The sequence below is a fragment of the Camelus dromedarius genome, chromosome 2, assembly GCF_036321535.1.
Source record: "Camelus dromedarius isolate mCamDro1 chromosome 2, mCamDro1.pat, whole genome shotgun sequence".
In the NCBI taxonomy this organism is placed as follows: Eukaryota; Metazoa; Chordata; class Mammalia; order Artiodactyla; family Camelidae; genus Camelus; species Camelus dromedarius.
This window is the reverse complement of record NC_087437.1, coordinates 75,366,865-75,384,769: the sequence shown is the minus strand read 5'-3', so window position 1 is coordinate 75,384,769 and position 17,905 is coordinate 75,366,865. Positions and strand designations below refer to the sequence as shown.

The window sequence follows — 17,905 nt, the reverse complement described above, 5'->3', positions numbered from 1 at the left end:
CTTCCTCTTCAGATGTTATCAATTCTGCCTTCCTCTCTTTTACATCTGACACTTTCTTACTATTTCCACTTCCGCTATCCTGATTCAGGGCCTCTTTCTCCTCTGCTGTAATAGCTTCTTAACTGCGATAACTCTAGCCTTTCTGCCCATCCAAACCCAGCACACAAACTCACCAGATTAAAACATAAGCATCTCTGACTACCCCATTGTCCCGTGCGGAACACTCTTTGGCTTCCCATTGCCTAAATACAAGTTAGAAATTCATTAAAATCTTTCACAATCTGATCCTCCTTTTTAACTTCTAGATCCTTCCTTCTGTATAGTCTAAGCTCCAACTAGATTTTGAAACGTGCCCATTGCTTTCCTGTTTGTCAGCTTTTGCTCTTGCCCGCCCCTCCACCTGCTCACTGTCTTCCTCTTCTCACCTGCCAAAATCATATCCATTTTTTCAGATCCAGCTGAAATTATGTCCCCTTCCCACCAGGCCCTCCTAGACTCCTGCAGGCAGAGGTGACCTCTGCTCTCCTAAATTCTGTGGGCTTTTGTCTGTGCCTTTGCCACATTTACCCTGACACATATTTTTACATTTATTAGACTTACAAATCTCCTTCTTGACTGCATACTTCCTAAGGGCAAGTGCTATTTATAACAAATGCTTAAGTTTTCCACAGCACTTAATTCAAAGTTATATATGCAGCAGTCCAGTATTAAGGTCCAACATGATGGGTGCTTTGACATCAGGGGAAATACAGGAGAGCCTCAAATGACCTAATCTTGGGCACCGCCCCCCCTCCCCCCATCTGTGCTGTCATGGTTTGGGTCTTCTAGCAAAGCAGCCCTCTTTATCATGGGAACAGGCACAGCACCTACTTCTTCTTGAGTAATGGGTTTCACTTCCCTGCCAACCCACGGAATTGTTCAAACAAGCCAATTACACCCTCCAGTAGGAATCAATGGTCATCTCACCCTATTATTTACTACAAAGTCTACCTCCCACAGCTCTTGCTTATTCATTCTGCTCCCAAGTGCAACCACCATGTGGCCTCATGCGGCATACAGTGTCTTCGTCACCCAACCCCCCAGGCTGTGAGTATATGTGACTAATGAGCTGCTGTCCATCTCATCTGTCCAATGTCAGGTTCATACCTTCATCTATCCCCATAGCCCTAGGATAGGAATCCCTCCCTCACCACTGGGGTGAGAAGGAAGCAATCAAAACAAGTAGCTGCTAAATAAATGTATCTATTTAATTAAAAAACAATACAAGTTTTGATCTTAATATGGAAGCCACCTAAATGTCCATCGACAGATGAATGAATAAAGAAGATGTGATATATATATAAAGGAATATTACTCAGCCATAAAAAAGAATGAAATAATGCCATTTGTAGCAACATGGATGGACCTAGAGACTATTATACTAAAAGAAGTACGTCAGAAAGAGAAAAACAAATTACCATATGATATCACTTATACATGGAATCTAAAATATGATACAAATGAATTTATTTACAAAACAGAAAGGGACTAATGGACAGAAAACAAACTTATGGCTACCAAAGGGGAAAGAGGTGGAGGAGAGATAAATTAGGAGTTTGGGATTAGCAGATACAAACAACTGTATATAAAATAAACAAACAGCAAGGTCCTATGGTATAGCACAGGGAACTATATTTAATACCCGGTAATAAACCATCATGGAAAATATGAAGAAAGAATATATATATGTATAACTGAATCACTTTGTTGTACACCAGAAATTAACACATTGTAAATCAACTATACTTCAATAAAAATTAAAAAATAAAAAAATTTTAAATAATTTTTTTAAAGTTTTGATCTTAAGACAATGTTTCAATTATACCCTAAGTTCCTTGAGTGACAGGATGATGCCTCTGGTTTGTATTTCTCACAACCCTTAACATAGTAGGTCCTGAGGAGACTAAAATCTAGGTCTTCAGCAAATTGTATTAAGTAATTAACTGATAGGTGAACACTAAGACATACAGGTTTGAGTTTTGGGACCTGGGCTGCTTTGCTGTGGGCAGAAAGTAACAGCTGTGAACAAAAAAACATGGAGTTACATGTTTGAAGAAAATATTCATGTGCATACAAGGGATAACAAGATATTAATGATTCATTTAAAAATAAAAACATAAGAATTAGCATATCCAAAGAACTCTATTTGGGAGGCGACAACACTCACTGCCAAGATGCTATCAGGATTTAAATACAAAACAGAAACAGACTCATAGACATAGAATACAAACTTGTGGTTGCCAAGGGGGCAGGGGATGGGAAGGGACAGACTGGGATTTCAAAATTTGTAGATACTGACAGGCATATGCAGAATAGATAAACAAGATTATACCGTATAGCACAGGGAAAGATATACAAGATCTTGTGGTAGCTCATAGTGAGAAAGAATGTGACAATGAATATATGTATGTTTATATATGACAGAAAAATTGTACTCCTCTGGAATTTGACACAACATTGTAAAATGATTATAACTCAATAAAAAATGTTACATAAATAAATAAAAGTAAAGGAAACTAAATGTTAAAAAAATAAATAAAACAAAAATGAATCAATTTTGACATTAGTAGGACAAAGATGAAAAAGATTGATAATATCTAATTTGGTTAAGGGAAGTATACACTGGGACATTCTTACTAGAAGGTGCTGAAGGAATTAAAAGAGATAGTGTTTAGAGATATAAAATATGTCAAAAATGAAATTGAAGCTATAAAGAAGAGCCAAGTAGAATGGGTAAACTCATTGACAGAGATGAGGAATGATCTAATAGCTGTGCAAAGCCGACTAGATAATGCAGAGGAACGAATTAGTGATCTAGAAGACAGGGCAATAGAAAGCACCCATTCAGAAGAACTACAAGAGAAGCAAATAAAAAATAATGAAAATAGCATAAGGGACCTATGGGATAATATAAAGCGTCCCAATCTTCGCATAATAGGGGTCCCAGAAGGAGAAGAAAGATCAAAGGGGATTGAAAAGGTTTTTGAAGAAATCATGACTGAAAACTTCCCAAACTTAAAGAAGGAATCAGATATCCAAGTACAGGAAGCTCAGAGGGTCCCAAACAGGAAGAACCCAAATAGACCCACACCAAGACATATCATAATCAAGATGGCCAGAGTCAAGGATAAAGAAAGGATTCTAAAGGCAACAAGAGAAAAGCAAAGAGTAAGTTACAAGGGAACCCCCATAAGGCTCTCAGCTGATTTCTCTACACAAACACTACAGGCCAGAAGGGAGTGGCAAGATATATTCAAAGCCCTGAATGGAAAAAAGATGCAGCCTAGGATCCTTTATCCAGCAAGGCTATCCTTTAGGATAGAAGGAGAAATAAAGAGTTTCACAGACAAAAAAAAAAGCTGCAGGAGTTTAGCAACACTAAACCCATGCTAAAAGAAATATTGAAAGGGCTATTCTAAATAGAAAAGCAGCAGGATGCTACAGAAATGAGAAACTCACAACTGGAAAGGTGATAACTCATGAATTACAAATAAAGTAAACATGAAATTATAAAAGAAGACATACAAATCACTGAGAGTGGGAGAGGGAGGCAGGGAAATATAGAATATTTTTTTCTTTCTTTTTTAAATTTTTTTTAACAGTAGGATGGGTTTGAGATCATGTTACTATCAGTTTAATAAAAACAGTTATAGTAATGGGTTGACAGATTTACAAAAAAGGGTAACCACAAGCCAAAAATTTACAAAGGAGTCACAAAAATTAAATAAAATCCATGATATTACAAAGGAAAATTACCAAACCACAAAAGGAAGAAGAAAGGAACAAAGAGGATATACCAATTCAACTGCAAAGTTAAGTTCAAAATGGCAATAAACACACATCTATCATTAATTAGTGTAAATGTTAATGGACTAAATGCTCCAGTCAAAAGACACAGAGTGGCAGACTGGATAATAAAGCAAGAACCTTCAATATGCTGCATACAAGAGACCCACTTTAGGGAGAAGGACACATATAGATTGAGAGTGAAAGGATGGAAAAGGATATTCCATGCAAATGGAAAAGCCAAAAAAGCAGGTGTTGCAGTACTGATTTCAGACAAAATAGACTTTAAAACAAAGGCCATAAAGAAAGATAAAGAAGGACATTTTATAATGATTAAAGGAGTGATACAAGATGAGGATATTACACTCGTTAATATATATGCACCCAATATAGGAGCACCTAAGTACATACAAGAATTACTAACAGAGATAAAGGGGGATATTGATGGGAATACAATCATAGTTGGAGATTTTAACACTGCATTAACATCACTAGACAGATCTTCCAGACAGAAAATAAACAAGGCAACAGAGAAATTAAATACTACAATAGAAAAACTAGATTTGGTGGATATTTTCAGAGCATTACACCCCCCAAAAATAGGATATACATTCTTTTCAAGTGCACATGGAACATTTTCCAGGATCGATCATGTACTTGGGCACAAAAGAAACCTCAACAATTTTAAGAAGATAGAAATTATCTCAAGCATCTTTACTGACCACAATGCCATGAAACTGGAAATCAACAACAGAGAAACAAAGGAGAAAAAGAGGAAAGCATGGAGATTAAACAATATGTTATTGAAAAAACAATGGATCAATGAGGAAATCAAAGCTGAAATTAAAAAATACCTTGAGACAAATGAGAATGAAAGCACAACCACTCAAAACCTATGGGACACAGCAAAGGCAGTGCTAAGAGGGAAGTTTATAGTGATACAGGCCTTCCTCAAAAAAGAAGAACAATCTCAAATAAACAATTTAACCCACCACCTGAATGAATTAGAAAAAGAAGAACAAAAAGCCCCAAAAAGCAGCAGAAGGAAGGAAATAATAAAGATCAGAGGGGAATTAAATACAATAGAGATTAAAACAAGACCATAGAAAAAATCAACCAAACCAAAAGCTGGTTTTTTGAAAAAGTAAATAAAATTGACAAACCTCTGGCCAAACTCACAAAGAAGAAAAAAGAGAGAGCACAAATTAGCAAAATAAGAAAGGAAAATGGAGAAATTACAACAAACAAAATAGAAATACAGAATATCATATGAGAATATTATGAAAAACTGTATGGAACCAAACTGGATAACCTAGAGGAGATGGACAAGTTTCTGGAAACATACTGTCCACCAAAACTGAATCAAGAAGAATCTGAACACTTGAACAATCCGATCACTAGAAAGGAAATAGAAATAGCAATTAAAAACCTCCCTACAAATAAAAGTCCAGGACCGGACGGCTTCACCGGGGAATTCTACCAAACATACAAAGAAGAACTCATACCAGTCCTTCTCAAACTCTTCCAGACGATTGAAAAGGAGGGAATACTCCCAAACTCATTCTATGAAGCCACCATCACCCTGATACCAAAACCAGGCAAAGACACTACAAAAAAAAGAGAATTATAGGCCAATATCACTGATGAACATAGACGCCAAAATCCTCACCAAAATTTTGGCAAATACAATCCAACAACACATAAAAAAGATTATACATCATGACCAAGTGGGGTTCATCCCAGGGACACAAGGCTGGTTCAACATACGCAAATCAATCAGTGTAATACATCACATCAACAAGAGAAAGGACAAAAACCACATGATCATCTCAATCGATGCAGAAAAAGCATTTGATAAAATTCAACACCCATTTATGGTAAAAACTCTCGCCAAAGTGGGTATAGAGGGAACATATCTCAACATAATAAAAGCTATATATGACAAACCTACAGCCAGCATAGTACTCAACGGTGAAAAACTCAAAAGCTTCCCACTAAAATCTGGGACAAGACAAGGATGCCCACTATCACCACTCCTATTCAACATAGTCCTGGAAGTCCTAGCCACAGCAGTCAGGCAAGAGAAAGAAATAAAAGGGACCCAAATTGGAAAAGAAGAGGTAAAAGTGTCATTATATGCTGATGACATGTTACTATATATAGAAAACCCTAAAAGGTCCACACAAAAGCTACCAGAGCTGATTGAAGAATTCAGCAAGGTAGCAGGTTACAAAATTAACGTTCAAAAATCAGTTGCATTTCTTTACACTAACGATAAATCAACAGAAGAAGAAAGTAAAGAAACAATCCCCTTTAAAATAGCACCCAAAGTAATAAAATACCTTGGTTAGAATAAATCTAACCAAGGAGGTGAAAGAATTATACACAGAAAACTATAAACCATTGATGAAGGAAATTAAAGAAGACTTTAAAAAATGGAAAGATATTCCATGCTCTTGGATTGGAAGAATCAATATTGTTAAAATGGTCACACTGCCCAAGGCAATCTACAGATTTAATGCAATCCCTATCCAATTACCCAGGACATATTTCACAGAACTAGAACAAATCATAATAAAATTTATATGGAACCATCAAAGACCTAGAATTGCCAAAGCATTACTGAAGAGAAAGAAAGAGGCTGGAGGAATAACTCTCCCAGACTTCAGACAATACTATAGAGCTACAGTCATCAAGACAGCATGGTATTGGTACCAAAACAGACATATAGACCAATGGAACAGAATAGAGAGCCCAGAAATGAACCCACAAACTTTTGGTCAACTCATCTTTGACAAAGGAGGCAAGAATATACAATGGAATAAAGACAGTCTCTTCAGCAAATGGTGTTGGGAAAACTGGACAGCAGCATGTAAAACAATGAAGCTAGAACACTCCCTTACACCATACACAAAAATCAACTCAAAATGGATTAAAGACTTAAACATAAGACAAGATACAATAAACCTCCTAGAGGAAAACATAGGCAAAACATTATCTGACATACATTTAAAAAATTTTCTCCTAGAAGAAATAAAAGCAAGAATAAACAAATGGGACCTAATGAAACTTACAAGCTTCTGCACAGCAAAGGAAACCAGAAATAAAACAAGAAGAAAACCTATGGAATGGGAGAAAATTTTTGCAAGTGAAACCGACAAAGGCTTGATCTCCAGAATATATAAGCAGCTCATACGACTCAATAAGAAAAAAATAAACAACCCAATCCAAAAATGGGCAGAAGACCTAAACAAGCAATTCTCCAAGGAAGACATACAAATGATCAAAAAGCACATGAAAAAATGCTCAATATCACTAATTATCAGAGAAATGCAAATCAAAACTACAATGAGGTATCACCTCACACCAGTCAGAATGGCCGTCATTCAAAAATCCACAAATGACAAATGCTGGAGAGGCTGTGGAGAAAGGGGAACCCTCCTACACTGCTGGTGAGAATGCAGTCTGGTGCAGCCACTATGGAAAACAGTGTGGAGATTCCTCAAAAGACTAGGAATAGACTTACCATATGACCCAGGAATCCCACTCCTGGGCTTGTATCCAGAAGGAAATCTACTTCAGGATGACACCTGCACCCCAATGTTCATAGCAGCACTATTTACAATAGCCAAAACATGGAAACAGCCTAAATGTCCATCAACAGGTGACTGGATGAAGAAGATGTGATATATTTATACAATGGAATACTACTCAGCCATAAAAACCGACAACATAATGCCATTTGCAGCAACATGGATGCTCCTGGAGAATGTCATTCTAAGTGAAGTAAGCCAGAAAGAGAAAGAAAAATACCATATGAGATCGCTCACATGTGGAATCTAAAAAACAAAAACAAAAACAAACAAACAAACAAAAACAAAGCGTAAATACAGGACAGAAGTAGACTCACAGACAGAGAATACAGACTTGTGGTTACCGGGGGGTGGAGGGTGGGAAGGGATAGACTGGGATTTCAAAATTGTAGAATAGACTACACTGTATAGCACAGGGAAATATACACAAAATGTTATGATAACTCACAAAGAAAAAAATGTGACAATGAGTGTGTATATGTCCATGAATAACTGAAAAATTGTTCTGAACACTGGAATTTGATACAACATTGTAAAATGATTATAAATCAATAAAAAATGTTTAAAAAATGAATCAATTTTGACATTAGCAGGACAAAGATGAAAAAGACTGATAATATCTAATTTTGTTAAGGGAAGTATATACTGGGACATTCTTATTAGAATGTGGTTGGAAAGAGCTCCACAATATACTAGATACAAATCTAAATATGTAAACATATTAAATATATGTGTACGTTCTCCCTTTTGGTCCAGAAATTTAATTTCCCTTTGGAGAATTTATATTATCCTATTCTAATATGTGCATAAAGATACATACAAAGATGTTCATTGTATCATGGTTTACAATGCCAGAATTTTGGAAGGATACTAAATGCCCATTAACAAGAGGCTGGTTAATAAAATCATGTTAATAGAGTGAATATTATGCAGCTGGTAGCCTTAAAATAATGACGTATATAGATGCATGGCTGTGGAAAGAACTCCAAAATTATTATCAAATAAATAAAAGGGTATTAATCAAATTAAAAAGGCTTTAAAATATTTTAGAACCTCCAGTGTGATATCTGACTCCTTTGGCTATTGGCGCATGGAAAGTTCCTGTTGTCTGACCATGTAATGCCATATAGAAACAATCACAAGTTTATTCAGGCCAAGTCAGACAAATAAAGCAAAAAATGTGACCAAGCTAGGTAATACAGTTGGACTCAAAAACAGTTAAGATGATTAGTATTGAAGTTACTTTTCTTTCAAAAATAGTAAAAAATCTAAAAATTTCTCCCAATCCCCATCTTATGAGGGGCTTTTTCCAAAAGGGCTGAATTATTCAAATAAGGAGGTAGCCTCCCAAGGTGACTACACTGAAGGGGCAACAGCTTTCAAATATATAATTTTGGATGTATTTGTTTAAAAAATAGTAAGAATAATTTCTTTACCAATACCTATATAAAATCATAAATATGTAATCATATTTAATACTTTAATATGTAAATTATTGATGCTCAAGTTCTAAACAAGCTAGAATATTTCCAGTAATTAGATAAGTGTGAGCTAATCCTATAATAGATTTGTTCACTGCATATATATAGAAGGAGGTCATTGTACACTTGAAGACCAAATCAACAAAGTTGGTGTTGAAATACATTTTTTAGCTTGATATAAACTTTTTTGTAAACATAAAAACATGAGAATATTTTTAAATTTTATTTTTTACTTAAGTGTAATTGATTTTGATTTACAATGTTAGTTTCAGTTGTACAGCAAAGAGATTCTGTTATATATATATATATACACACACATACACACATACATATATTTTTTTCAGATTTTTTAAATTATAGCTTATTATGAGAAACTGAACATAGCTCCCTGTGCTATACAGTAGGACCTTCTTGTGTATCTGTTTTATATACAGTAATAAAACAAAATTTTTATGTCTGAAAATCTCTCTTTTCCTTATATATACACGCAGATCCATTCTATGAGACATTTTATATGTACTGATGTATTTTAGTTCTTTTGAATTTTGAAAACTTCCCATGATGCATTCTGTTTCAAGGAGTAAGTTTGACCATTAATATTTACTACAAATTTTCTTCACATAGCCTGAGCAAACGCAATGATCTTTTCAACATATAGAATCATTTCAAGAAAGGTTTTGGTGTTCTGCATTTGCCTGACCTCAACATCTTTGAAATCACTCATAGAAAACCAAAAACTTGTCTTTTCCTTCTATCATCTGGTCATTTTTTTTTCTCATTTTATCATATCAATAGACAGTACAACAGGAAATTACATTCATGTTGCTAGTGTCTTATTTAGAATAACTTTGATTATCATAAACAAGACTTCACATCAACTACAAATCATTAATAACATTCACAGACTTCTCAGGATCTGAATAATGTCTGCATCTCACTTTCCTGCCTGAAAACAATATCTTGCCATTGTTAGAGTAAGTAGCCATTGCAGCTGACAATTGCCCAAAATTAAATCTGTCCCTGTAAGGAGCTCCAGTTCTTTTGTTTCATTTCTAATTAGAAAACTGTAGCTTTAACAATGTCATCCAACATTTACCAGATTATGATTGGGTCATTATTATCATTATTTTTAATCAGCTCACAAGTTGGTTCATTATCATCATTTTTTCAATCAGTCTGTCCTCCCCGCAGGAAGTTCACAGGTTATAAGACAAAGAAAATCAATGTGATGTCCACTCCCATTAGGAATTATGGCTATTTTCAAGGAAGATGTAGTTTCATCTAAAGTCGAACAAATAAAATTGATGGGACAGTGATTGATAAAATCTGGGCCCCACAAAGGACAGTGAGAGGCCAGTCACCGTAACCCCTTCCTGACAAGGCGGCTGAGAATCAAATGTGACAGCAAAGGGTGGCTTCCCAGACCTGTGTCCAGAATTCACTGCAATCCACAGTTATAGCAAGACACTAGGGGCATGGAGCTGCTCCCTTGAACAAAGCCACAGAGAAAACCATACTGATTTCTCCCAGCAAATCCGGTTAATCTTTCCCAGAGCACATGAAAAGATTTCAGTGTGCAGGAACATCATTGAATTCAGAAACCATACACTGCAGCTAATTTACTAATAAGCCATGGAGTATTGTCATAAATTACTTAAACTAACTGGTACTTGTCCAATTAAATGAACAAACTACATCCTGCAAGGTAGTGGCCTTGAGGATTTAGGGCAGTTGTTTGTTTGCATGCTAATTTGCCAGATTTCGTTAGGCTGCTCTGGGTCTACTCATTCACCTTATGTTAATGAGCCAGGCCCTACAGTGTTCATATTTTCAGCTCTGTGTTTTCCCAGTCAAGAGCATGACCATTTTTAATCTCGACAAGCTTCCTCACGCATTAACAGCCGAGGCCGTGCGTAAGCAGCACACGCGCAGCGACAGCGTGAGTTAGAGATGATGGAGGAGGGTAACTGACGTGAGAGCTTAGTTAGGATGCTACGCATGCCGCGCAGAAAAACCATTCAGAGAAAATGTGCACCACTCTCCTGCCCTGTTTCCCATCCACTTGACAGAGCCTGGGTCTTGACAGGGATCAACATGGCAGGCAAGGACAATTCCCCTTCAACAAAAACGGATGAGGAGAGAAGCACACGTTACCTTCTCAATGAGATCTATGCAGGCTTGCAAATCCAGGCCAAAGTCAATGGCCACCCAGTCAATGCCTTCTTTCCTATATTCTTCTTGCTCCAATACCAACATGCGCTGATTAAAGAACTGTTGTAATTTTTCATTGGTAAAATTAATACAAAGTTGTTCAAGGCTGTTATACTTCAAAGTTGTGATTAGGTAGGAAGAAGAGATAAAAATAAAATTGAGAAAATGGTAACTATTTGAGGTGACAGATATGTTAATTACCTTGATTGTGGTATTTCACAATGTATATGTGTACCAAATCATCAAGCTGTGCAATTTAAATATACACATTTTTAAATTATCGAATATACCTCAGTAGAAAAATAAAATTGAGATCCACTTGGAAAAACATAAAGAGAAAACCATAGCCACTGTCAAAAATTGGCAAATAGACCCACTAAGTAAAAACCACTCAATTAAATTCTTACCTTTTTCATATAAACCTGCAAATGAAGGATTATGACAGCAAAGTAATATCATGATATTAAAATTCAAAATCATAAAAGATGTCTTGATCTCTATTTACCTTTATTTAAGGCTGAATTAATTTCTTAATACAATTAATTATAATAATCATTGTTATTTGTTAGTATTAATAATAGGTTTTTTTCTAACCAAAGTAGATCTTAAGATTTGCACAGAATGAATCTCATGCTTTGACTACATTTTCTGACATTCAATTCACATATTCTTATCCCCTTGTAACTAGATATACTTACATCAAGCATCTCAAAGCCAGTGATGTCAAGAATGCCAATGAAGAACTGCCTTGACTGCTTGGCATCCAGGGCCCTGTTGATACGTGCCACCAGCCACTTAAACATCCTCTCATAGATTGACTTAGACAAGGCACCAACAGCATAGGTCACCTGGAAATCACATTGAAAGCACTCCTTCATCTGACAGCAGTGTTCATTTTGATCCTGGGTGTTCTCTATCAGCAACCACCTTCTAGTAAAACCAGGATATATTTATCCCTTTCTGTGGTTCTAGCTGAATGCTGAATACAATGAAAAGACAGAAAAAAGAAGCAGGAAGGGAGGAGAGTGAGAAAAGAAGGAGAGAGGAGGAGAGGGGAACAGAGGTAGGGGAAGAGAGGTGAGCTGGCCTGGTACCTCCCTACCCAATGATCTTGTGAGAGAACTCATGTTCCTATTACTAAGGGACCAAGCATCCTACGGTAGGGTGGCAACATGTTCTAAAGCCTTGCTGTTCAAAGTGTGGTCCTAAGACCTGCAGCATCAGCATCTCCTGAGAGCCTGTTAAAGATGCCATCATTCAGCATCTTGTCCCTAACACAAACCCCTGTGATTCCTGCTCACCATAAAGTTTGAAAAATACTGGGAGAGTAGGTTAGGAACCTGGGGTTCCTAGTCTGTCCTACCGCTGCTGTTTCTAATAAATTGTATAAGCCTTGACAAGTGACCTAACCTCTCTGGGCTGCAGTCTCTTCACTTGAATTATGCGCTTGAAGGTTTTTTCCAGCCTCAGCTTCCCCTCTCATGATAACATTAGTTCCCAGAGCAGCTCTCAACTCCATGGAGGGAGAATGGCAATTTAGTGCATCGTTCTGACTCAGATTCTCCTACTGTAAAACTCGGGCTGCATTTCCCCTCCCTGGAGGTGTGTGGCAAAGGCTCTCTCTGTAACCTCCTGGGGAGAGCTGTACAAATGCAGATCCTGCCGCCATGATGCAAAGGCACTGCCTACATAATATCAGGTTTCGTAAGACTCCAAGCAGGAGTGAATTTCAGCTGGACAGTCTCCAAGCCTGGAAGCAGAATGTGCTCCAACGGCTTAACAGTTAAAATAGGCCTATCGCATCCATCCTTCAGCTGCCCAGGAGAGCACACGCAGCAGGAGCCAGTCGGTGTCTGGTGGTGATTTAGTTATGAGTCACCTACTCCTTGATCAGTTATCTTGAGTCATTTCCACAGCAATCCATAAGCTGGCTGGCATCACAGTTTTTTATTATTGGAGTCAAGAGCACACCCGCGTGAATAAAGCACCAAGAATGATTTTTATCCTCCGGAGCACCGAGGAAATCACTCTCTGTCCACAGCAGTCACTTTGAAAGTTTAAAAAAACATGACTAACTTGCTCACCCCTTTTTAATTCCCCAAATACTCAAGAGGTGTCAGTGGGAGAGGACCCCTTTGGCCAGGGATGGGGAGTAGCTAAGAAACGGGAAGAAAGCCTGAAACTGTAGCAGAGGAAGAAATGGATGGTATGATGTCTGCTAAATTAATAAAAGCAATAATCCAATATACTGCTCACCACTTAATCATTTTCATTATTTTCTGTCCAGTGAAGGAGGAATGAGGCAGAACATTTGACACATCCACTTTTCAGGGACTACATGGACCCATGTCTGAGCTCTTCTTAAAATAACCTCACAGAAGACTGATTACTGGGGGCCAACAGTATATAACAGGAAAAACAAAACCAAAAAGAAATGGAGTCAAATAACCATATTTTTAAGCACTTTGATCCCTGCCTTTTACATATGTGAAATAACAATATTAAAATATGTGTGTGTCATGGTCGTTGGGAGTGATTTAATGAGACAGAGGATGTAAATATCCACAGCAGAATATTTGGCACTTAGAATCCAGTAACTGTTAGTTCTGCTCTTCCCATCCCCTGTCCACTTTTATCACTTCCTCATCCTCGCTCCAGTATTTACTATCCGTGTTACCTTGAGTAGTTAATCTTTCTAAGGTTCACTGTCTTTAACTATAAAATGGAAATATAAATAAGATCAACTTTGCAGGCTTGTGTCAGATTGAACGAGATATCCATACAAAGCACAGAGCAGACACAGCATCCCTAGTGAGAATTCAGTGGTTACTGATTATAATTATTGTTTTTACCATTATTGAGCTTTTTAAAGTAAAATAACTTACTTCTAATAGGCATGGCTAGAACTCTCATGGAATCATAAAATACTAGACCTGAAGAAACTTAGTGCCTGATCATCACGTCTAGGGGCTTTCAACTCCGGATGGTACCTCCCCCAAGGGAGGAGGGCATTTGGAAAAAGGGTAGGCATTTTCCCATCATCGTAGTGACTGAGATCAATGCTGGCATTTAGCACATGGGAGCAGGAAAGCAAAACCTCCTACAATGTGTGGGACACTTTCATATCCAAAGGATTATCCCTTTTAGAAGCCAATCACCCCTCCACTGAGACATACAGAAGAATTCAGCCTCTTTCACTGGGGTACTCAGAGAGATGGAGCATTTGACCAAGGTCCCAGAGTTAGTTAGCATTGGAGCTACAATGAAATTGTGTACAGAGTGTTAACACCACAAGAGTTTTTGTCATCTTTTGCTTGTCATCAACAGAGTATATACATTTCTATTCTTAGCAGTGACAATTGTCTCAGTAAAGGCAGTAAAATTCCTAAGAAAAGAAAGGCCTTACAGTGTGCTTTCTTACTCTATCTTCAGGAGAGAGAGGAAAAGAGAGAGAGAGAGAACTCACGAGCAAGGGGCTGGTGGGGAGCGGGGAGAGGGTGGAGAGGATGGAGGACGAGGGTGTTTCTTCCTTTATTGTTGAATAATAATGTATTAGCTTGCTTCACTGGTTCCATTATAGTAAAGGCTGGTGTGGTAACTCAGTCCCTGAGAGCACAATATTAAAGAGACGAAGGTTTGATTTCAGTCCTCCTATGGGCTCATTAGTTTTACACAGAGCAAGTCTTTGTTCTATAATCATAGCATATCATGCATGGATGTGGTGGTGAATGTCTTAAAAGGCAGGAAACTGCCAAACACCTCTAACCTCACTACCAAGAAATAGCCCAACTACTTGTCCTGCTGAGCATCACTCAATATTTAGTTTAACATGTATGGAGAGTCTTCTGCTTGCAGGGCACTGTACTAGATGCTGGGGTATGAGATGAATTAGACACAATCCATGACCTCAAGAAGCTCAGGTTACCCTGGAGGATAAACATGTAAACAAATTGTTCCAGTATAATTGGTATTATGGTAGAGGTTGAATTATTGATTTATAGAGTAAGGTCAGCTAGGAAATTCATTATGATTAGTTGTTGAGATGCTTTAAACAACACCGTCACACCAGATGCCTTAAAATACCAAAATAGAGTTCACTGTAGTCAAAATAACTGTCTTCTATCACAAATTTACACATTTGTCTCTCTTTTGCAGATTTAAGGTGTATATACAGAGTAAGACAATGTGAGTGTCACCTGAACACTAGCTCTGTGTTCTTTGGAATGTTACTTATGTTCCCCAATCCTCAGTTTTCTCACCTGGAAAAAGCCTAAGTTAAGTATACTTGCCCTATTAGCCTTATAAGAACAGAAGGAGATAATACCTGTGAATACTTTACATATATATATGTGATCAAACACTTCCTTTCTCCAGAAAGAATACATTTCTCAACCCCCCTATAGCGAGGAAGATAATATGACTAATTCTCACCAATAGAATATTAGCAAGAGTAGTATCACTTCTAGCCCCAAGCAGTTAAGGTGGGTGTACATTCTGCACAAATTATATTTTTCCCTGCACAGCAACATTGGAGACCATGTGTTCCAGATGGCCTAAGTGCAAAATTAAAGAAGGCAGTCCCATCTGTATTGGACTTGGAATGAGTAACAAATAAATCCCTATTTTATTGTCACTGAGATTTTAGTGTGTATGTGTCACTGAAGCATGGCCTATCTCATACTGACTAACATACTACAGATATAAATTATTATTTTGAAATGCACTAGCATACTTAAGTGGTCTCATTACCTGGCAACCCTGGGAATATTTACTGCAAAGCCTCAGGATTAGCAATCCTCAGAGCACTCATTATTCTATCATTAAAACATTCTCCTGGCTACTGAACAAAACCTATATGACCTTCCATCTCTCATTTCTGTTCTCATTTTCCCCCTCCATTCAAATGTTAACATCAGCATATGTTCTGAAAACTCTTCTTAAGGAATGTGTCGGATAGCCTAAAAAAGTCAATATTCCAAATAGATAATAGATGTCAATTGACCAATTTTCTTCATGTCAGGAACCAATAGCTTTAGAAGATTCTTACCTAAACAACAAAGAGGTTAATTACTACAAGTAAAGGACTTGCCTGAATCTGCTATGAAACTTGTTACCTAAGGGAAAACTATCAAAATGGTATATTTCACACTGGAAAGACTCTTAACACAAGAACATTTACTGTAGTGTGTGTCACTGATGAAAACATTCTGAATAGTCATCACAGTAACTCTTCAGCACTTTTTCATCGAAGCTCTGATTGCAGACATCATCAGAAGTTCAAAAATAAAAAAATACACTATGTGTACAATTATTACAAGATTATAGAATCGTAATGCTCTGGAGATATCTTACCTGTTCTACATTTTGACTTCTAGTAACATATTCATTACCAACTCTGATTCTCGGATGGATCAAGCCCTTCACCAACTCAGAGGAGTTAATGCCCATGAGGAAAGCAGCTTTGTCAGCATCTGGTCAGAAGAAAAGAAGAAGGGAAGGAAGGAGGGAGAGAGAAAAAGAGAAGAAAAGGAGGAGAGGGGAACAGAGGAAGGAAAACACTTCTAAAATTCATTCCACCATAGCCAAATAGACTACGCAGAAGATGAAAGGATGGCGTGTTTAGTTGTAGCAAAGTAGGTTGTAGTTTTGAAATAAATGCATGAATCCTAAATGTTTAAAAGCTATTTCTTGGAAATCCAAATCAAAACCACAATGAAATGCTACTTCGCACCCATGAAAATGGCTATAATCTGAATGACAGACAATAATGGGTGTTGGTGAAGATGTGGAGAAATTGGAACCTTCAGACACTGCTAGACTGTAAATGGTACAGTCACTATGGAAAACCATAATAATTTGGCAGCTACTCCAAAGTTAAACAGCGTTACTCTAGGATCCAGAAATTCCACTCCTAGGTATATACCCAAGTGAAATAAAAACATATGTTCCCACACACACAAAAAAATTGTCCACAAATGTTCCTGGTGGCATAATTTATAATGGTCAAGAAATAAAAAACACACAAATGTCCATCAACTGATGAATGGATAAACACAATGTGGTATATTAATACAATGGAAGATTTTTTAGCCATAAAAAGGAATGCAGTATTGATGCAGGCTGCAACACGGACAAGGTTTGAGAACATTCGAGTAAGTAAAAGAAGCCAGACACAAAGGCCATATATTGTATGATGTTATTTGTATGAACTGTCCAGAAGGGGCAAATCCACAGAGACAGAAAGTAGATTTGTAGATGCCGGGGGCTAGGAGAGAAGGGAATGGGGAGTAACTACTATTGGGTACAGGATTTCTTTTTAGAGAAATGAAATTTCTGGAATTTGATAGTGGCGATGGTCACACAACCTTATGAATATGCTCAAACTCACTGAACTGTATATTTTAAAAGGGTAAATTTTACAATATGTAAATTATAGCTCAATTTTTAAAAATAATCTATTTCTTGATATTGGCCCTCTTCTGAAAAGAACTGTTTATCTGAAGGACATGAAAAATCTCATTTTTTATTAGTTGCCTATTTCCCTCTTCTACATATATATGTGTAGATCCTTTCAATGAAAAATGAAACAGGAACTTGACCGTGTAATTCGATAATTCAAGACAACCACCAATTAACAGAAGCCAGAACACTTGTCCAGTATCTGTCAAAAACCTTCCCTTTTCCTCTGCAGTCTCTGCTCCACAGTGCTCTTTGCTTCCTAACAAGAGTACTTACAACCCACACAACTGTACATTCATAACACAGTACTTCTATTTTCTAAGGAAAGAAAGGAAG

The 17,905-nt window shown here is 37.1% G+C and overlaps 1 protein-coding gene across 1 annotated transcript in view; it reads right to left on the bottom strand.

Annotated features, from left to right (window-relative positions):
• Positions 1–17,905, bottom strand: part of MYH15 (myosin heavy chain 15) — a 139,282-nt gene that overhangs the window by 88,652 nt on the left and 32,725 nt on the right. Inside the window, exons 12-14 of the mRNA XM_064495687.1 lie at positions 16,463–16,581; positions 11,809–11,958; positions 11,054–11,224 (exon numbers count right to left, since the gene is read on the bottom strand). Coding sequence (XP_064351757.1) covers positions 11,054–11,224; positions 11,809–11,958; positions 16,463–16,581 — 440 coding nt within the window. The remainder of the gene's footprint in view (positions 1–11,053; positions 11,225–11,808; positions 11,959–16,462; positions 16,582–17,905) is intronic.